The sequence below is a fragment of the Podarcis pityusensis genome (assembly GCF_964106645.2).
Source record: "Podarcis pityusensis genome assembly, chromosome: 3".
Classification (NCBI taxonomy): Eukaryota; Metazoa; Chordata; class Lepidosauria; order Squamata; family Lacertidae; genus Podarcis; species Podarcis pityusensis.
This window is the reverse complement of record NC_138026.1, coordinates 58,128,847-58,145,115: the sequence shown is the minus strand read 5'-3', so window position 1 is coordinate 58,145,115 and position 16,269 is coordinate 58,128,847. Positions and strand designations below refer to the sequence as shown.

Genomic DNA, 16,269 nt, shown 5'->3' with positions numbered 1-16,269 from the left:
CTTTTAGCCTATGAGGAGATATTGTGGGTCACAGCATAACTGACTAGCTGTTGATCTCATGAAGGAGATCAGCCAGTGGGCCACTCTTTATTGATTAGGCCTCATCACAGCTGCCCGACTAAAGGTGTCCTTAGCAGTAGTAGTTCATTATCCGGTGAAGCCGTGAATGGTGCTGCCTTCACAAACAAACAAACAAACAAACAAACAAACAAACAAACAAACAAACAAACAAACATACATTCCAAAGGGCCACAACAGTATTTGGGGACTAGTGATGCCAGACCCTCACACAATCTCACTGCTGCTTCCAGGGAAGGTTCCTTAGCAATAAACATTAAGCCCACTACTTATTGTGAACTATTGTGTCTGTAAAACCCCAAACAAATCTCTGCTGTTTTAAAAGGAAGTAACCAGAATAAAGATATATCTCAGGTTTATTCAAATGGAACAAATGAAAGATTAAGCTCTCAATTAAAAACTTTTATTAAAAACTGAAAACCTTCCATTGATTTTTAAGAAAATGAAACACAACAATCCTTTAATGCATTAATTTATTCCACAGAGATTGATTATTTCATGCATCAATTATATCCTTCCATTTATGGAGCAGAAATATTTATCAAAGTTTTTTCTTTCTCTGCAAGTGCCAGGCCTTTAAATTTCAATTCATTTTGCCTCAACATGCTGATAATCTGAACAAGATATGCATGGCATTCCCTGGTGAATATTATCTAGAAAATAACATAAATTGCACTGTCATGCAAATTACTGGCAAAAGCGTTAAACTATTCTAATGGTGCCTACTGTATAATTAGACTGTAAAATGAAATGTATTACTAAACATATAATTACAATGTTGTATAACATACTTAACAAATCATGAATAAGCATTAGTATATTTCATAGAGGTGGCTAGTTAATTGGCATAGACATCTAACTAGTACTGTCAATGGAATTCCTGTGTGCTATAACTTCTAAGAATAATAAAAATGCCCCCATAAAACTTGGGTTCCACACTTCTGTTTCAGAATTACTCTATCAGGGTGTGATATTCAAAGAAAATAAGGTCAGAATTATATACTATATATGCTGCAATCACTGCATTATATAATCTTCTGTGATAGATTAAGTATGTCCCATCATGTTCATGCCCACTGCTGGCATCATGTTTTGGGGGAGAAGGGCCAGAAAGATTTACGGGAGGGTAAGGTTCAAAGGCCTGATCTTGGATATGGTCATGATTAAACTGCATAAAAACTTGTGCATTCTTAAGAGTCTTAGTCGGGTTTGCATTACATTTTATAATAACGATGCTCCTGACAAAGAATGCATGTGGCATGAACCATTACACAAGACAACTGTATCCAGACATTATAAAACTCAAGGCAATGTTGTTCATATATCAACAGAAAGTTACTGGCCATCAATTCAGAAAAAAACCTACCTAAATAATTTAGTACTTTTTAACCCACAGGAAGTTATAAACTATGGTCCAAGCCCTCGGGGAAGAAGTTGTGGTAGTAGTACTACTGATGGTAGTACCACTGCTGAAAACGTCCTGCTTTTAACAAGGAAAGATTTAATCTCAGGAGCAAATTGAAACATGGCATCTTCATTTTATATCGTAATACAAAGGGTGTGTGTGTGATGAGACTTGTATGGAAAAAGCGAGTACTTGCCTTGATGCTTCAATTCGGTACCAAAATCCGTCGTCAATTGTCAGATCTGGATATTCAACCCGTCCAACACCGGATCCCACATCCCACAGGAAATCCACTTTGCCTTTACGCATTTCGATGGCCAAAAAGTCAGTCTACAAAAAAGACATTTAATTAAAAAAAAATTCAACTTAATTAGAGAAATAATAGCAAAGCTACTTGGGAGCAGAGACAGTAACAAAAAGGCAAGGCAAAGTGAGAGAATTAGTAAAATAATGAAAATAAGAAAGATGTGAGTGGAGGACAATGAGTCACCATCACTTGAGGTGGAATAATCTTTCAAAATCCTTAATTTTCCTTTTGGAGATTTACTTCTTATCATGATTTACATGTCATTTTTGTGAATTACTCTAATTATAGCATAAACATGTATTTTTCCTCTTCATGGGCTTATTTCAAATATTGGCTTATTTGAACATATAGCGAAAATAATAGCCACAACCTATCAGTGCAGACATACTCAGGACTAAGCACGTTCTACATCGATAGTAAATACTATTATAATATAATAGTAATATACTAATATAACAGTAAATACTAATATATTTACTGCTGTTAGCCACTCTGAGCCCGGCTCCGGCTGGGGAGGGCGGGATATAAATAAAAATTTGTTTTTTTATTATAATACTAATATGACAGTAAATACTATTGATGAGATGCAAAGTAGTGCATTTGTACAGGAAAAAGGCCAGGAAAGCATCTGATAAATAAACATTCAAATTATGTTTCCCTTTCTTTTCTTGGGTGTCTTATTTTGTTTCCTTGTGCCATGTTTTTTTTATATCCATTATAGCAGAGGCCTCAAAAACTGTGTCCTGGGCCTCTCGGGACGTCTGTGGGGGCCTGACTATCTGTTACAATGCTGGCCATGATGATTTCCTATGAAAAAGGGGCTGGGTGGGTCATCTAAAGTGCTACATGCAGCAGGGGATTGCTGAATCCTTTCCTTCTTATACTTCCTTCCCAATCAGTCTTCTGCCAGCCATCTTTTTCCTGGCTGATAGAAAAAATAATAATTGCAAGATAACTTTACTCTTTTGATTCAGCTTTTATAACCTTAGGCTGCATAAGTCTTATGCACACTTATCTGGAAGTAAATCCCGCTGAACTCGGTGGGAATTGCTTTTGAGTAGATATGTACAGAATTGCATGCTTAAGGTTGTTCTCATCAAATGGCTTACTTTTTCTTACCAGGAGGTTGATGGGTGAGATATGGAGGCTGGTGCAGTGCAAATGAACCAGCAGAGACCATCTGATCCTCCTGCAGGTGAATTTGCATCACAGTGACCTCACTGCCTTGGCCCCTCCCACTTCCCGTAAGCAATAATCAGAGAATAGTGACTGAGCCCTACACAGTGAGCTTTTTCTGCCACAATCCCAACATACATCAACGAGCTGTATAATTTATAAATCTGTTTCGCATGGTTAAAAGACAGTCCTTTTGATCTTTGTTTGCCTTACGGCGAATTACAATTATTTAGTTAACCTTAGTTTCCCTGCCCTTCCACTGTGCCTTTATTTACATTGACATTTGCTACAGGTGTACAGATCGGATTAAAATTTGCCCAAAGGGAAACGAATGCAGACTTACAAATCTGTTACTTCCAAGGTAAAAAAGCAGATTGTCGGCCACTGTTGTCTTTACATTGAGAATGACAGTGTTGTAGCTTCCTTTCTTTATCTCTGGTTTGTATGTACGAATGCAGTTGCCTCCAGAAGCCACAGATACTTTAATCTTCAATGGAAACAGAAGAAAGAAAAGTTGGGGGGGGGGGGAATCAGGAGAGAGAACTCAGGTTATACAGCTCATTACCGCCAGTGTAACAGTTAGATATCCACAAATACATGCAGTGGACTCATTTTCGTTACTTTTCAATCATATGCTCCCTTGAAGTTTAAACTGATGGAATAAATTGCAATCTACTTCCTAAAAACTGGGTTTGGATTACAGGTCATGTACTGGCAATTATTTTGCAGTAAGAATTAACTAGGATATGTGACCATGAACAAGGGTCAGCTATGACAACATACCTGTTGAATATATTCAGAAATGGTTGCTAATGAACCCAGAAGGGTAACAATAAATACAGCCTATGTGGGATGTGTGGTCTATAGGATGCCTTATTTTGAATGCATTCTTCTCTCCTGTGTTCTGTTTGCATTACGGAATACTTTCATGTATTTTAGTTCTACTGTCAGTTGCTAGTTCCATCTCAGAGGATCTGTTGCAGCTCTTAAAACTAATTATCTAATATTCATTAAGAGTTCACTTGGTGCTTACAATATTATTGCCATGGCATTTATGTGAGTATAATAAAAGACTCAATAAAGTCCTGGACCATTTGCTTTACTGAGCTTATGGAACCTTGTTACCAAAACAAATAAGAATGTAAACAATTCTATTTTGTTTTTCAAGTTTATGAAATAGAAATACATTTTGGCGATGGCACAAATTACTACCATATCCATATTTGTGGAAAATTAGGCAAGTGTGTTTTCCTTACCCGTTTCATTTTTTTTTTTAAACTGATGATTATGGGATCGTGAAAACAGCTGCCATTTTTCCTGTGTGTCCTCTTCTCAACTTTAATATGACTATGTGGCTGTGTAACTGTGTATATGAGGGATGGAGAACCTGGTTCAGATGTTGTTGGGACTCGAAATCCCATCAGCCAAAACCAGCATAGCTAATGGTCAGGCATGATGGGAGATGTATTTCAGCAACATCTGGAGGGCCACATGATGAGCGTGTATAAACAAGCCTCCTTTTGTAGCATGTGTGAACTAGCCACAGGATTCTATATTAGGTACAAAAAGAAGTAAGAAAGCAAGGAGATGTCCAATGTGGGACCATTTAGGTAAAAATGTAATATATTATATTTCTTTATTTGTTTTTTTACATTGAGGTTAAGTCTCTTTCATTCTGGGCAGTGTTATATGGATTTGCCACAGCCTCACATACCTAAATGAATAATAATTGAGCCTTATTTTTGTCACATATTCTAGATAGTAATGAGATTTTTAAAGATGTTGTAGGTGTCACATGTAGTTGTATTCAAAATTCACTAGGTGATGTGTTTTAAAACTTTTGGCATGACTAAAATGCCACTGACATTGAATTGCTGAACCACTATATCATTTTGGGCTTTCCAACCACACAGTGAGGAATAGTTGGAATGCCTCCTCAGAAAAATGATAAACGTTATGAAAATAGCTTTAGAACCTAGGCATGAAAATTATTTCAAGAGGTGGAAGAAATAATCTGTTGCCTCGCCTCTATTTGCATGAAGAATCATTTATATATAGAAGGTGCTGTTTTATCAGCATTATACTACATACATTTATTTTTGTATTTCTCCTGGAGGCAGCATGATGCTTTGGCTTGAATTAAACAGGAGCTGGCTAAACATTAATCTCTAAGGATTTTCTTTACAGATTCTTGTGGGTCATATGGCAAAGAAGTTTAGCGTTACCAGCTGATCCCAGAGTTTAAAATGTAATTACACTGGGAAGACAGATTCGGGACTCAGTAATGAGGCTAGAAAATGATGCTCTTAACCCGAGTGCACAAGGTGAAGAAAATCAGGAAAATGGGAAAGCAACCCAATTTAATATTCTTGGTGGTTCTGCAAAGATGCTGTCAGGTTCCATATATAGCAGCAATGCCTGCTGTTAAGAAATTTCTACGTCTTGCCATAATGGGGCCTTTTTGTTTTGTTAGGATGATTAATGGAAACACTTGAGCAATATATTCATCATACAGCATTATTATAATACATGATTTTATTGATTAGTATTTGTCATTAAATATAAACTGACACATCATTTCCAACTTTGCTCACTGTTCATGCTCAATGCACTGATCAAGTGTGAATTCAAAAGTTATAATATGCTTGCTGCATATCAACAGATACTCTCGGGTTGATGACCGTAATCCCAGCACCTCTGCACAACAAGCACACAGAGGTCTGTGTGAACAAGGCCTAAACCACTCCATTACTGGAAAAAGGTCAATGCATCCAATGGGGAATGTTTGGTCTCGATGTCCATCTGTAATTACAGCACTACTTTTTTACCAATGTGACATCATAGTGGCTTAACCACAGTGACTGTGACAGAGTGATGCTCCAAAGGAAGCGGAACAATGAGCTTCAGTTTAATGACAGACCAGGTAGATACCACATTTAATCATGTGAACATGAGCCATGAGTAGAAGACAGTTGTTTGAGTTTCTGGTTGTTGTGTTGTAAGATCCCATTATGGACGATCGATACAGATACTGTAAAACTTAAGGGCTTGATTCAACAGAGCAGCTAACAGGAACAAGTGCTGAGAGTTCTGCTAGTACAAGGGGGCTTGACCCTCTCCTCTACTCACAGGCCCTCATGCTCCCATGTCGCCTTTGGAGCATCCAAAGAACGCCCCAGAACAGCATGTGGAAAGGGGAGCTTGCACTGATGGAACAATCTCCTTAATGCAATGTTGAATTCCACCCTTAAAGTTGCAGACTCCCTCCAAGACCAAGTGAACATTTACTGGTTATGTCATGGTAATTGCCTCCCCTACTTGGGCACGAGGAAACCTCTTTTATTACTACAATGTAGGGTTGGGCAAGTGCAACCAGATAGGAGGGTCTGCTGTCAATTCAGATTCAAACCACCCCACTCCTCCTGCAGCTAGAGGGATGCTAGTGGGTTACACAAACATTATGTGTGGTTCCTTCATTCCTGTTTTACCAATATGACTAGGAAATGGCTCCTACATTGCTAACCCTTAGATTACCAATTCTCAAGCAAGCTAAAGTACAACATGAGTCCACCCAGTTTTTGTGAGCTTTGTTACCAGCATCGTTATTTTCAGCCCTCCTTATCCCTTCTGAGATCTCTGTATGAATGAAATAAGATAGTTAAAGAAATAGAATAAGCTATTAGAAAGGCTTACGGAATTGGCTTGCTTCCTGGCTTGATTTATCAGTTCTTTAATCTGAGAGATGTTTTTCCCTAGGTTATCTTGAAGTTGTTTGATTGGTTTGAGCTTATCCATCAGTCGATCTGCTTCCTCTTCCAGGTTTTTAACAGTGTCTTCTGCATCAGCAACTTCATGTAAAAAACACACAACCAGAAACAGTGTGAGAAATTGGTTACAAACACCATGAGTTTGAGAACACTTGAGAACACTCTGGGCCAGTTTGAATATAACAATCCTATTTTATATAAACTGTGGTTTTTTTGTTTTTTTATTTTTTTTAAAAAAAATCTTTATTTTTATTGGGGATGGGACTTGTTTGTTATAAACTGTGGATGATTAATCCAGGAATGAGTGTTGTGCAAATGCACACACCCTTCATGTGCCAGCCAAGGTCTGTATCATGATTGTTTTAAACAAACTTATTTCATCCTATGTGTAATTTGAAATTGTGGCTTAATCTTAGACTCCTGGTGTGGTTTCATATTGTCACTTGCAGTCCATGATTAACCCATAGTTTCTCAATTCAGAAGCAATGTAAAGTAGCTACAATGAAGGTGTGCATGCTGATTTTCAGATAAATAAATCATGCTTTATTCATTTGGGATTTAAGTGTTTGAAAAGCCCAGAAAAATATATATACTGATAACATTTTTTTAAAAGATGCCAAATAATTGCAAGAATAATTTTAGAGCTTGATTGGCAAAATAGGTGCAAAGGAGAAATATTCAAAAGAGTGCTTTGGGTCTGAAGTTACAGGGTTGCTTTTTGTGGTTTTTTTTTGAGGTTAACTGAGATCCTGTGGCATGGAAAAGTTAGAGCTTAGAGGTCACAGTATGGACAGCTCAGGGTTCCAGAGTTTGCCTTTAGTCTTGATTTAATGGAAGCATTTTGTACTAAAATGGTAGCTCATTAGTTTTCATTAGTTAGGAAACAAATTAGCACTCATTAGTTACATAGTCATAAATTAGAAGAAGAAAATAATCGTCTAACTCCAAATATGAGGACCCATGTCTCAGGACTTTTCATATTTGTTAAATCTGGTAAAGGTTGGTAGCCCACACTTGTTTTTTTCACTAGCTCTTAATATTATAAAGTGTAAACCACATGACCACCCCCAGTCACTCAGGATTCCAGCTAACATGGAAGCGTAGAGATCTGCAAGCATAGGCTTTCCTGCTTAGATGCCCATATTGCATGGGGAGTGAGACCAATAGTCTTTTCTATGTGCTGAACCCTCTTCGTGTGTTTAATGTGTAAAGGGATTTTTTGTTTTGTTTTGTATTGTGTGTGTGTTTTGCTATATATATATATATATATATATATATATATATATACACACACACATGGTAAAGGGACTCCTGACCATTAGGTCCAGTCGTGGCCGACTCTGGGGTTGTGGCGCTCATCTCGCTTTATTGGCCGAGGGAGCCGGCGTACATGTGGCCAGCATGACTAAGCCGCTTCTGGCAAACCAGAGCAGCACACAGAAACACCGTTTACCTTCCCGCTGGAAGGTACCTTCCTACTTGTACTTTGATGTGCTTTCGAACTGCTAGGTTGGCAGGAGCAGGGACCGAGCAACGGGAGCTCACCCCATCGCAGGGATTCGAACTGCGACCTTCTGATCAGCAAGTCCTAGGCTCTGTGGTTTAACCCACAGTGCCACCCGCGTCCCTCATATATATATATATATATATATATATATATATATATATTATGTATTATAAAACTTATAACAATTACTGGGTTCTAGTTACATAATACAATCGCCACAAAAAAATTACATTGAATTTGTAGTGTCATTACAAGCATTTTCTTAATTTGTCGGTGGAGAGGCTATATTAACCATCAATGTGAAGGGAATTTATGAGCACTGGTTTGCTTGATGAGACCAAGATGTCTCTGGAAGTCTGCAGACAGAATATAATGACAACAGCAAACTGCTGTGGCTTCTCTTCAGGTATCTGGTTTTCAGAGGTACAGAAGGAAGTTTCATTCATCTCTCATGGACACTGACAGACACATTCCACATGAATTTGTCTAATCCTTTCAAAATGGAACAGTCAGTGGCTTTCATTGTGACCCAAGAGCCTACTGTCAACGTATTTCTGGTTCCTTGCTAGGGATGGTGGGGCCAGTCAATTCTGGTTCCCTCAGTTTCTCATTCTTACAATCTTAAGTTCAGTTCTCCAGGGTTCTGAAGCTATTTCGCTTCAATTCTTCATGAAAATTCTTCAGCATTTTAGTCTGAATTTCTGCTAATGAACACATTTTTGTCTGCAGTTCTGAGCAATGTACAACTTTGCAAATAATTTTTTCTAGCGTGTACTTTATTTGCTATTTCCGCTAAATATTCATTTTCATACACATTTTCCCCAATATATACATTTTGTAAACAATGATTGGAGAAGTGCTCCACAAAATTTTCATGTGAACTTTGAAGGATGGCTGTGTTTTGGTTCTTATATTGTACACAGGTAAGTGTGAATTTGAGAAATTAAATGTTAACTGAATTTAGTTTCTACTCTATACCTAGTCCTGTGACATCGATTTCTATACCATCAGACCTCCATTTCAGGTCCATAAAGAAGGAAACACTAAGCTACTGTCAGCTTCTTTGTAGAGCTGGTTGCAGTATGTTTTTGCACACTCATCTTCAAGAAACAATAGATGAAAAAAAGCAAGTGAAAAATGACAGAAGTAACAAGTTTTCAGAATCTGACTTCTTGGAACATGCAGAGCATCTGAAGGAGAACTGCACCTTCCAGGAGTCTTGACTCCATACGACCTTTCAGTAAAATGACAACTTTTGCCTCCTGCCATTCTTTGCTCAATTTCTCTCTTATGGCTTTAAGGCACTAAGTATGGGCTCGTAGCCTCAGAACTGGTTGTGAGGTGTGTCCCTTTCCTGGTATGAATAACAGTGTTAGTGTCAATGTTGGAACATTGACTAGGCTAAATAGTAAGGCGTTATAGCGCAGCAACTTGCATAGCTACCATGCAAGTGTATTTGAGAAAATGAATGAAGCATATGGGCACAGCGGAAGGGGAAAGGCTAGAAAGAATAATAAAATTAGAACCTTATACGTACTGATTTCTGCAGACAAGTTTTGGAGATTTAAAAAAAAGAAGAAGAAAGAAAACTTGTAAGACAGTAAGTTCGAAACAACAAACAACAACACAATAAAATGGATTACTGAACAGAAAACTGGAGGAATTCACAGTTTAGCACACAGTGTACTGCAGATTTGGCAGAAGTGGAGAATTTCCTCCAGTTTCAGGTGTCCACATTAGGTCCTCTAGATATATTGCCACTGGAGCACATCAACAGAGTAAGTGTAAGTGTACTTCATGTTATAATATCTCAATGCAGATGAAGCATTTCCAGTCTCACAAGTCTCACTAGTCCCGCCCCCTTCCTCTCCCATTTCCTTTGATTATGGCACCTTTTGTCCTCCTCCTCCTTGTCTTGCCTTTCCTGTTCAAATCTCACCTTTTCCTTTTCATTGCTTTACAAGGCAATCCTAATCATGTCTAATCAGAAATAAGTCTTACTGAATTCAGTGGGGCTCAGTTCCAAGCAAATGGAATTAAGATGGCAGCTGAAGGTCTGTACCGAGCTGAGTGCTAATGATAGTTTTAATTTAACTTGGTGGAGTTATAAATTCTTGTCTACTGTGGTGTAGGTGGCACAGATTTAATGTTCACTGTAGGTAGTGCTGGAAAGAGGAGTGAATTTGAGTAGGAAAAGTGAGGAGGAGGAAGGACAGCCATGAGAATCTGAGGAGCATTCCTGTTCTAATATAACTACACTTAGAAAGGCTACATATTTAAATACACACTTCAACGTGAATTTTCATATGGATTTCCCCCCTAAATTGCACATTAATGGAGACGTGGAACAGAATGAACTTACGCATAAACATATGCAAAATTGGCATGGACTAGAGATAGACTGAACTGTCTATTCCTAGATTCAACCCAAAAATGAAGACTGGGTTTTTTATTTAATTTTTTGCATTTTCAAATGCAGAACTGAGACTTTATGGAAGGAATATAGGACAAAGTTCATGTACATAATACCTCAGAAGGTATGTGATTTAAACACGTCTAAGTTCTTCCACTGTGAACATTTAAGGACCTTCAATGGAAATGACTATTCATTTTCTGTGTCATTGCAATGCTAGAGGTCACTCGACTGTGCTAGAGACATTCTTGCTCAATTCTCCTACCATGCAACACAGGGCTACTCTGTGAATATAATAACTAAGGGATCAGCATAAAATATACTCTTAACACAGCTATATTACCCAAGAGGCTATATTACATTTCCTACAACCAAAAGACAGCTTTATTAAATTCTTCTCTCATGCTTCCCCCTTTAAAGGTTAGCTCATTGACCAAGCTGACATGTTCATACTACGAAAGCTTGTCGTTATTTCTACTGTACTAGAAATGATCTTTCAAGGACTTCTTTGTTTTTTAAATGCAGCGCTAGAATTCTTAATCTTAATGGAGATGTTTTAAGAACCAAGAGAATGGATCCTAGAAAACCTACCGCCAATTATGTGCTATGTAAACCTTCCCTAACCTGCTGCTTTCCAGAGGTTTTGGCCTATAACTTCCATTACTCCCTGCCAGAATGCCTGTGCTTGCTGAGGCTGCTGAGAGTTGACATCCAAAACATCTGGAGGGCACCAAGATGGAAAAGGTTGTGCTATTTGAAAAATAAAAACAGCGACTAGATATGGAGAAATAAATTGACTATTGTTGGGAAGGTCTCGTAAAAATAAAATAAACAAACAAACAGCACCATCAATTAATTTGTGCTTTTCCATTGATAAATTAGTAAGCATGTAAAGGCAGACACTATTCTGCGTGTGTCCAATTGATGTGTGTCCTTTAGGACCTGGAAGAGGGCAGAACAGGGGCAGGCTTATGCACGCTCCACCGACATGTGTGCAGGCCAGGAATGGAACCCCCATGAAAAGTGGTTGCCGTCTGTAATAACAGCACTTGAACTTATATGCTTTAAATCATATACAGAGTTAGGGAGGGGAAGGAAGCCTTTCATAGCTACAGAAATACATGAACAAACAACAGTGGGTATGAAAAATAAGCGCTTACTGTTTTTGGTGGGATCTTTCACCACAGCATTTGTCTTGGCTGCATCCTCAGCCAGTTTTCTGTAGTTGTCTTTTAAGCCAAGGAGATTTTCATTGAGATCTCTGATTCTAGCCAGGACATCATTTGCAGTATCATTTGCTTGCTTGGCTTTGTCTTTGACGGCTTGTACCTTGGTTGCTGTGTCTGTAAATGGGAGGTAGGTGGGCATGAGAGACTTGTACGTATTGTATGCACAGACGTGCTCTATCACTGACGCAAGGCCATTCCCCTTGACGTAGTTACGAAGGGCAAAATCATTGGTTAGATATGGAAACCTAAACCATTAAAAATATTGTTCTTTTCTCACCTAATGTAAAGGAGCATGCCCTATATTAGCCAGATCCTACTATCATGCAACTTGCATGTGATTTCTCACCAAACTTCAGTAATATCCTGTCAGTAAATTTTGCTGTCAGATATCACTAGGAATGTCCTAGCTAAATATTTCGTGAAAGAAAAAACTGTCAGTGGAATGGAGCCCTGTGTTATCAGTTTTTGTGAAATGAGAGGACTGCAAATGCCTATTGATTGAACTGCCATGGTACCTATATGAATTATGTCTGAAATCTAAACTTACATATTATACAAATTTGGACATACAATTTTCACAGGAGCCAGCTTCTGAGCATGATTTCATAGTCCGTCTCCCCCCAAACCCTGTCACCTGCACTGGCAAAGGAAAGAGCACAGATGCTTGTGAGCTAGTTTAATTAGATCACAACTTTGTTAAATCAGAAAAGTCTGTGATCCAGTATTTTTTGGCACACTGAGGATACCATGCCGAGTGTTATACTGTACCACAGAGAATTGTTCTTTCCAGTAGGAAGTATGGCAACATACCTATGAAGCCATGCCAGTTTGCCCCATATGGATAGATACTGGCAGCAGATCTTTGCATTCAAAAGATAATAAACAGAAGCCAAGAGTCTCAGTCAATTTCAGTTCCCTTCATTTATGGATTTGCGATATTTCTCTGGAAATTTTGAGTTTTACCTAACTAGACAGAATGTTTACTCTTTGACAGTTTGCTAGTCTCTGTACTGTATTGCTTCGGTAATAGGAAGGAGAGGTACTTTCGGAAAATGAGCTAGAGGAAAACGGTGGATTAGCAGTATGGACTCAGCTAGACTGGTAAAGAAAAAGTGATTTATATGAATTCTATATACGATATAATATTGTGCCACCCGATGGCGATGTGGAGTCCCATTTTTCTCTACCTGTTTTCCCTGTTTAAATTTACAATGATTAAACTGAAACGCTTCTTTGATTTGTCTAGATCCAGCCTATGTTGTCTTTCATTCCTTGGAAGAAGAAGATTAACTTCCAGAACTGGCCTTCTAAGAATGACAACAAAGTGACAGCTCCTGCAAGGCCAAAAGGGGGGGGGGGGGGAGAATGCCAAGTATTCCTTCTTCTGTGGCAGACAGAACACCAGCATCCTCAATGATGCTCACAGGCAGGAGGGCACATAGTGAAAAGTATAATATACATACATCCCTTGTCAGTCTCCCCACTTCTGATTCCCAGCAAGTGGCAGTCTAACTGGGGTGGCCGGAGTAGATCAGCCTCCCTGCTGCATGCCATTGCCTTCCAACTAACAGAGAGCAATGGTGGTGGTGGGTGAATGTACTTGGCCCTTTGTCCTCCTTAATGAGATGTTGATTGCATGTAGAAAGGAAAGCCCGAGGCAGACAAAAGAATTGCCCAGTTTCCCAACATGGAGACGTATTTCCCCTGGCCTAGCTCTACTGATGGCAATTTTGCTACATTTGCAACACTTCCTTTCAAGCTGTTTGGTAACACAGAGACACACAACATAATCCCACTCACTTCATGATAATTGATTGGCTGGATTCAAGCAATGTGGGAAATGGATTTCGGGTGCTCCCCAAATGGTGGTCAGCCCTACTACTTACCATTAGGAATCGCAGACAGTTTCCCCAAGGTGTCGTTCAAAGCTTTCAGGAGATCTGTGTTCTTTTCCTCTGCATCTTGCAACCTATTCTGCATTCCTTTTAGATTATCCTCATTTTCTGCAAACAGGGCACAAAACAAAGATTGGACTTAGTTTTCTGAAGCCTCTGTTTATTTCATATACCATGTATATTGTCAGGAAAACAGGAAGCTGAAAGGTTCTTAATTAATTAAATAAATAAATAAATAAATAAATAAATAAATAAATTTATTATATATTTCCCCAGCCACTCTGGACAGCTTCCAACAAAATATTAAAAATACAATTAATCATCAAACATTAAAAACTTCCCTAAACATGGCTGCCTTCAGAAGTCTTCTAAAAGTCAGATAGTGGTTTATTTCCTTGACATCTGATGCGAGGGAGTTCCACAGGGCAGGTGTCACTACCAAGAAGGCCCTCTGCCTGGTTCCCTGTGACCTCACTTCACGCAGTGAGGGAACTGCCAGAAGGCCCTTGGCACTGGACCTCAGTGTCTGGGCTGAACGATGGGAGTGGAGATGCTCCTTCAGGTATACTGGGCCAAGGCTGTTTAGGGCTTTAAAGGTCAGCACCAACACTTTGAATTGTGCTTGGAAACATACTGGGAGCCAATGTAGGTCAGATATATCAAATTCACTTTCTCTCAGTTTCTCCTTTTCCCAGTCAGTTCTCCATATTTTCACAGCAATATGCTACTATTTTTTAAACCCTTCATGAAACTCCAACAAATTTAAGGCAAATTTCTCCCAATTTACACATTTGTATGCAGTTTTGCCAAATATTTACATTTTTGCAAACATTTCCCCTTAAGTAATGCATTTTTGCACGTTATCTTCACTCATAACACGAGCATTTTCTGTTCTTTACCCTAGCACACACGGTTTCGTACACGTAATTTGGCTGGAGAAGTGCAGTGCAAATTTCAGAAAAGTGCAAATTTTGAAGGATGGCTGCATTTCAGGTTGCATACTGTTTCGGGAAGAGTGAATTTGGTAGATTCACCTTTAGATGAGAACGGAATCAAAATTCTCTCCCATCCCTAATACTCACAGCCACACTATAGAGGAGCCTGGGCAAAGAGAGAATGACTGACCCAAGGGCCTTTTGTGGTGTAGTGGTTAAAGTGCTGGACTAGGACCTGGAAGGCCACAGTTCAAATCCCCACTCAGACATGAAGCTCCCTGGGCCAGCCACTCGCTCTGGGTCTAACCTACCTCACAGGGTTGTTGTCAGGATAAAGTGGGAAAGGAGGAGAACAATGCACACCACTCCGAGCTGCTTGGAGGAAAGGTGGGATATAAAAGTAATAAATAAATATATTTTTTTAAAAAATCTATGGCTGAGCAGGGATTTGAAAGTATAACTTATAAAAAATACTTATATACTTGATTATTTTTTAAAAAATACTGATACCTATATTTATATCTATCTGATGGCAACCACACAAAAATGAAAATTACAGCTCTTTTCTTTAATTGTCTGCATAAGCTTGGCAGCATAGAAAGGTTTTCTGTGAAACTCTTGAAGAAAAGAAATAGAATCCATAACGTTTGAAATTTAAATCAAGGATTTCCACTGTGTCTAAGGTCTTGGTTTTCTTATATTAGTTGTATACAATACCTAGTATTTATAGAATTTTCATTATTATTAGATAATATGCCTATGGTTGCATTTCGAATTGCACACCATTCCTAGGACTGCATTTAAAAAAGAGGAAACTTGCTGAACAACCGTTCAATAATGGTTAAATTGAATAGAAGACACAGGAGACTTTCCTTAACATCTTCTGCCCTCATCAATAGATGAAACTGCTGTGGTGACCTCAGAATTTCTTGAATTTCTTCAGTGGGGTGTGTGTGTGTGTGTGAATAAATACAATCAATGAGGTCAGAGTAGAGTCACAGAGAGTGTGTTTTACTTACCAAATTCCTGTTACATTGACTTGATGCAGCTGCTGCAGATGTAATACCCATTGAAAGGCCATGATATCATGTTGACTATAATATGATCAGTACTGGAGGCAGCACTCATTCTCTCTCCCTCCCTCTCTCTCTCTCTCTCTCTCTCTCTCTCTCACACACACACACACACACACACAGAGAGAGACAGACACATTTTAAGACAAAACTAATTTGTAGATAAAATAATGTACTAATATCCATTTAAACGGAAAAACTGCTACAAACCATAAGGACAATAATTGAATATTCAATATACTACTGATGAAATTAATGTCATCCTTTGTGTATGATTCAATAGTCTTTGCAAGCTGTTTTGCATGACAGTGGTGTTTTCTAGGACATCTTCCATAAAAATGATTTTTAAGGCTGTCAAATCTATGTTCCAACTCAGATTGGTGGATATTTGCAAATACATATGTCACAAACTCAGGAGTGTAGTTTGGCAAGGAAAATGCTGATTAGTGCTGAAGCATCATTTTAGAGACATTTTTCATTATTT

General features: G+C 38.5%; 1 protein-coding gene and 1 long non-coding RNA gene across 9 annotated transcripts in view; one reads left to right on the top strand and one right to left on the bottom strand.

Moving 5' to 3' along the window:
• Positions 1 to 16,269, bottom strand: part of LAMA2 (laminin subunit alpha 2) — a 380,508-nt gene that overhangs the window by 44,406 nt on the left and 319,833 nt on the right. For all 7 annotated transcript variants that reach the window (XM_080999463.1, XM_080999466.1, XM_080999467.1 and 4 more), the window contains 5 exons: positions 13,769 to 13,885; positions 11,814 to 11,996; positions 6,660 to 6,814; positions 3,310 to 3,453; positions 1,680 to 1,813 (listed from right to left, as the gene is read on the bottom strand). In XM_080999463.1, coding sequence (XP_080855589.1) covers positions 1,680 to 1,813; positions 3,310 to 3,453; positions 6,660 to 6,814; positions 11,814 to 11,996; positions 13,769 to 13,885 — 733 coding nt within the window. The remainder of the gene's footprint in view (positions 1 to 1,679; positions 1,814 to 3,309; positions 3,454 to 6,659; positions 6,815 to 11,813; positions 11,997 to 13,768; positions 13,886 to 16,269) is intronic.
• Positions 1 to 16,269, top strand: part of LOC308473927 — an 80,482-nt gene that overhangs the window by 52,550 nt on the left and 11,663 nt on the right. Inside the window, exon 3 of one of the 2 annotated variants that reach the window (XR_013984412.1) lies at positions 1,475 to 1,659. The exons of the other annotated variant lie outside the window; for it this stretch is intronic. This is a non-coding gene — a long non-coding RNA (uncharacterized lncRNA). Of the gene's footprint in view, positions 1 to 1,474; positions 1,660 to 16,269 lie in introns of those variants that run through there. 2 annotated transcript variants of the gene reach the window in all.